The sequence below is a fragment of the Xenopus tropicalis genome, chromosome 7, assembly GCF_000004195.4.
Source record: "Xenopus tropicalis strain Nigerian chromosome 7, UCB_Xtro_10.0, whole genome shotgun sequence".
Classification (NCBI taxonomy): Eukaryota; Metazoa; Chordata; class Amphibia; order Anura; family Pipidae; genus Xenopus; species Xenopus tropicalis.
The window spans coordinates 32548115-32554114 of NC_030683.2; the positions used below are offsets into that span (position 1 = coordinate 32548115).

General features: G+C 43.9%; 1 protein-coding gene across 1 annotated transcript in view; it reads right to left on the minus strand.

Moving 5' to 3' along the window:
- Positions 1 to 5604, minus strand: part of slit1 (slit guidance ligand 1) — a 219704-nt gene extending 214100 nt beyond the window's left edge. The window contains 1 exon segment of the mRNA NM_001097233.1: positions 5012 to 5604. Coding sequence (NP_001090702.1) covers positions 5012 to 5205 — 194 coding nt within the window. The 5' untranslated portion in view covers positions 5206 to 5604.
- Positions 5605 to 6000: the final 396 nt, after the last annotated feature.

A 6000-nucleotide genomic window follows, 5' to 3' on the forward strand; every position in this document is an offset into this window, starting at 1 on the left:
TTTTATAATTCCATATAGGTATACATAACACTTACTACATTTAGCACTGCCTGTATCTAATATAATTGTTGTGAAAGTGGGCCCTTGATGTCAGGTTCTATGATGAGCCCTAATAGGACTAGTCCAACATTGGGAACATGGGGTATATTGTCTGCCAGTGCCGTCCAATGGAATACAGTGGTGGTCACCAGCAGACAAAACACCCCCAATGCTCAGTCTGGATGAGACACACAGTACAGTGTCACTTTGCTCCATGTGTGCCAGCCAAGGTGCTTTGCATTAAATAACAGAAGGAGCGCTGACAGACGGACAAGGGGGTTTTGACCGCAGTTCTTTTCTGCCTGACACCAGCAGTGGTCAAAATGCCCTAGGCTGTGTGCCATTACACTAAGGAGTCGTGGGAAGCTGGAAATTCTAACTCTGAACTGCTCATTATTCCAGCTCCACAATATTAAATGTGGTAAAAAACAATAATATTAAATAAGCACCAAAATCTGGAAATCGTTACAAATGTTGCACAGAGTACCACATTGTCATGCAAATGACTCTGCTTATGAATGATTTGTCACATTGTTTTCATTCTCCCCCCACTACTCCAAGCACTTTGTTAAAAATTACACAAATCCGCTTATTAAAATGTGCGTAAATTGCTCTGTGTTTAATAGAACTTCATTAGCATTTCTTCATTCAGGCAGACAGATAAGGCAGAATAAATCATGTTTTTTTTTCTGTATTCCAAAGCACATGTTAGGAATTCAACTGCATCTGAAAGTTATGGCAATGGTAGCAAAATGCAGGGAAATAATTATGTGTCTGGGTGCCCCTCCTGCAGAACAGTCCCAGCTGGGGACTCTTTGGCATTAATTACAGAGCCATATACCAGAGGGTGCTGGAATTCAGAGAAAATGGATTTTTCTCCAGAATAATTTTGCTCTGTAGAATATTACAGGGATGCATGGGAGAGGGATTATTATTATTATTATTATTAACATTTATTTATAAAGCGCCAACATATTCCGCAGTGCTGTACAATAAGTGGGTTTCATACATTGGCCATACAGAGTAACATATAAAGCAATCAATAACCGATACAAGAGGTGAAGAGAGCCCTGCCCAAAAGAGCTTACAATCTACAATTATGAATTTTAAAATGAAATAAATAAATATATAAATCATATAACTTTAACCTAAGTATATAGCATGCCAGGCTTTTCTTCACTGATACTAGTAACAGCAATCAAAAAAGCTGTTTTTGTACCATACAGGACAAGGCAGTGCAATTCCCCATTATTGGTGGAACAGGGGAGGTGTAAGGGGGCAGGGGGTGTGGCTGAGCAGACGGCATTCTTAAAGAGGAGGTTCACCTTTAAGTTAACTTAAAGTATGTTTTAAAATGGGAAATTCTTATCAAAGTTTTAACTGGTCCTCCTTTTTTAATTTTCTTAGCGTTTTTAATGTTTTGCTTTCCTCTTCCAACTTTTTCCAGCTTTCAAATGGGGTCACTGACCCCGGCAGTCAAAAAACTATTGCTCTGTGAGGCTACAATTTAATTGCTATTGTTACTTTGTATTGCTTGGCCTATTCAGGTCCTCTCCTATTCATATTCCCATGCCTGGTTGCTAGGGTAATGTGGGCCCTAGCAACCAGATAGCTGCTAAAATTTCAAACTGGAGAGCTGCTGAACAAAAAGCTAAATAATTCAAATAAAGAAACATACTAAAAGTTAATTCAATGGTGACCAACCCCTTTAATCTGCCTATGACCCAAAACCATTGGCTATCACCCAAAAAAGCACAAGGTACCGTTTATCTGCTGTACATTCTGGAAGGTAATATATAATAAACTGGCACTGCATTTATCCTGCCATGCATTTTGGCATATATACTAGTCATGTGTTCATGAAACTGGCACTGCCTTTATCCTGCCAGCAGGTGCTCTGGGGTATCATACAAGGAATTGGCCCTGGGACACTATCAAGTACTCTGTGTAGAAAATGTGTTTAATTAGACTCCTCAAATATAAATCCCTCAGCCTATGACTATAGACACCGATAAGAGCAGCATTTTCTGCACCTTGTGGGGTTCTGAGGAATTCATACAATACCCAGCACTAGCCCCCCGTAAGGGTACCAGCTGCACTGCTGACGCACTTGAAGCCCCACTGTGTGCCAGAAATGATATTTTCTAGTGGATTTACAACAGATCCCTACAAGAGAAATCTCTGCCACTTCTGAAATAACGCAGATTTCTTGGCAGATTGAAGCCATGTATGGGGCACTATCAGCAGCATTATTAATGCTAGGCAGTAGGTCACATAGGCCAATAGATAAAGCAGGGAGATTCAGATGTGACGTTTTCATGTCTAGAGCTTCTGCTTGCACACATTGGGATTCATTTATTATTTAGATGCATTGTGATATACCGGCAAGTTACTAAATGCTGTGCCTGACTATAAAGGAGCAGTTTTGTAGTCTGTGCTGGCATGCTGCATGACTGGAATTTCATCACGGACATATATTAATGCAGACGATAACCAGAACCGAAGAGCACTTGGAAAGTGATGGTTAAGACTAAGCACATTCTTAGCCTCTTGTCTTTTCAACATACTTAGCTTTACATTAGGCATCTGGACCTCTGATTTGTTTTCATGATTCCTTCTGACCTGTACACCCCCCCAGGGTAAGAAAGTACAACAAAAGTCCTGCAAACTTCACACTGTTCCATGGCAGAGCCTAGCAGATTTACGTTTTGCCCCCAAAAAAACACTGTTTTAGCTGTTCTGTATTTCTGAGGCTATGCCACTATAGAGACCCTCAGAGAAAGAGGCTGCAGGGGGTCCATATCCCATTATTCTATGCTGTGTAAATCACCTGCAATTTCAGCACATTTAGTGGCAAATATGCCAGTGGATAGCCTTTTAATTGCAGCTTGTGTACTATAAATGAACCTCTGGTTCCCAGGATCAAGTTCATACTTTAGCAACCTAGTCTTTACCTATGGTACTGTACCAGGGCACTCACCCCCAGCCTGGGGAAGATGCTTCTTAAAATGGCACAGGAATGAGTAAGCTTTCTCTTTCATCAAAGTTTTATTACTATTCAGTGCATTTTTTCCCAAGCTTTGTTGTCTTGGATACTAAAACTTACTAAATAATGATTTCCTAACTGGTACATCTGTAACTGTTTTCATGTACGGAACATATCCCAGCCAGCTCATCACTGGTGTTTAACTGGAGACATAATGCACGAATGGGCTGAAGATGGGTGTGAAGGTCACACTTGCCATTCCTAATGTGCCTATTTACCCTCTGGTGTGTGCGGCTTTTGCGCTATATCCACAAATTGGAAATCAGCCCCCCAGCCGCAGCTATTCTCAGCAGAGTTGGCAATCTATTTCTCAACAAAATTGATTTATTATTCAATTATAAGGCGCCAACAAGATACGCAGTGCTGTGCAATGTGATTATAAAGCAGGTACACTACAGTAAGATGCGTTGATTGAATCCTGAGCAAACTGAGCTATTTAATGTCACAGCCTTTCAGTTATCATGTGGCTGATTATGGTCCCCTGACAGCAAACGGATGCAGTTCCCAAGTGCGCTACTATTTCCATGTGCCCAGCGGTCATTATACACTATAAAATTGCTATTCTCTATTGGCAGGGCTGCATTTAGCATAAAGGAGGGTTGTATACAAAAGTACAAAGGGAATATGTTATACTGTGTAACAAATGCTAGGTCATTTCAGGATATAAGTGAGGTCCAATCTGCAGCCCTCCAGCTACAGCTTTAAATGGGCTTTTTTTCACAAGTTGAAAGCAGCCTTTCTGCATTGCCCTGTGACTCCTGCACTCCAACTTCATCCATGCATAGCTATGGCAGATGGGTCCAATCTAGAATGCATTTTCTCAGATTTTACAGAAATATTATGCCAGCTCTATAATACCCCAAACCAATCAGATTCGCAGGAATGTGCAGCATTAGTTACAAGTTGGTTCAATACAAAAAAGAATCGTATTGGTTTTAGCAGCCAGTCTGAGGCAAATACACTGCTGTCTGGGATATCAGGTCACCAGTATCACTAACACCTCCAGTCTGGAAACCCCCCAGGTCAATGCAGACAGGAAAAGAATCCAGGCAAAACACAACCTTATTATTAACAAAAGTGACTCTTCTGGGCAGACTCAGGGTCTAAAACGTAATCAGCAGCCAAGTAGTTATGCGACAGCTGCGACCACCGAATTCTAATAGAAAAGTCAGGTGTCAGAACATATGAAATACATGTACCATCCTTCCAAATCAAGCGTGTCACTAAGCCTGTCCCCCACACTCTATAAAGTCCCTAATTAGTGATCTTGTTCTTAAATAGCTCTTTAGTCGCAGAAGTAATAACAATGCAGCCCTCCTGCTACAGCAGTGATCGCAGCGGGACGCCGATCAGGACTCGGCTGAATGAGCAGTGATCAGAGCATAAGAACTGATTGGATTTGGGGGCTCAGATTGGGGTCGGTGTAATGAATTTACAAAATGAGATGTGACACGGGGCTGCTTAGATCGCACTGGCTGGCCGGAGCGACAAAGTAGCGATCGCAAAGTGCGAACTTACACTCGCAGTGCGCCCTTCTACTCTAACCACAAGCTTAAAGCACCGGGTCCGACCCAGTGAAACAGAAACAAGGCAATGCGACATTTCTCACTTTGAAAGATTTTAAAGAGACCGAGCGAAGGCAACTACCTGATTTCTAAAGTTACGGGGGGAGCAATGCAGGTTGGTGACAGCGGCAGTTGCACTACTACATGCGATCAGCAGCACATGGCAAATAGCATCCGGGACTGAGTTATTCAATGAATGCACCCATCAGTGTTAACCATCTACTGCTTATTGCGACTGTGTAGCCATTTCACTTGCCCACCCCTGTGCCCCCCACCCCTGTGCCCCCCACAATCCATAAATCGCAAATGGATATATTTGTTCTGATTATTGGCACAGGTGTTAAGCAAAGAGTATACTCACAGCCTCTCCGTGCTCCTGGGGATGTTCTTGGGGACCCCCTTTAGTGCCAAGCCATGACAATCCACTGTGGTGCCACTGCAGGTACACAATGCCGGGCAGCCATTGGCACACACTTGGCAGATCCAGCTCCATGCCAGTATCCATACTCCAGCTCGGAGCCACAATGGGAAGGTAGGAGAGCCCTTGGCATCCATGCTGGCACAGGGCAAGTGACGTTTCCAAGCTGCTAGAGTGCAAGGAGTCCCTTTAAATCATCCAGAGTCCTGGGCAGGATCCCAGGTGGCTCCCACAGTCTCCGCAGATTCCCCCTTCCCCAGTGCCAATGCCGTTGCTCTGGTGAGTGAGAGGTGCAGTAGTCTCAATTACACAATCACCATGAATGGAATGAAAAGGAAGAGAAATCCCTTTCCCGGTGCTGCTGGCAGCGCTGTTACCTTGAGTCCCTGCTGGGCTTGTTGGCACTAAGTGTGCGCCTGGAGTTGTGCTGCCAGAGGGACCCTATCTGCCTGCTCTCTGTCTCCCCGGCTGGGTAGCAGCATTAATAAGAGGGGAAAAGCGCACACACACACAGAGCCATGTAACAGCAGCCATCCATCAATCCAGAGACACAAATATCACGCCTAACTCCTCCTTCCCTCCCTCCCTCCTGTCTTCTAACCTCCTCTCAGTCTGCTGGAGCCTCTACTTTCAGGGCTATACCCCCTACTGAATAACTGAGGAAGGGAGGAGGGGGCCACATTCACAAACTCAAGAAACTACAATGGCTCTGCAACTGCGCACATATAACTGGGGATGCCCCCTACTTACTAACTCCTGCACAGAGGGAGGGGGCTACACTATAAAAACTAAATATTTTGTAAAGGGTCTCTAAACTTTGGGGAGGTGAAGGCAGCACTTCCATAAGTCCTGTACTGACCTGTGTGCCCAGGGCCAGGAGAATTGCTGCTGTCTTCTCCTCCATACAAGATTGTGTATGTGTCAGTTCTTTT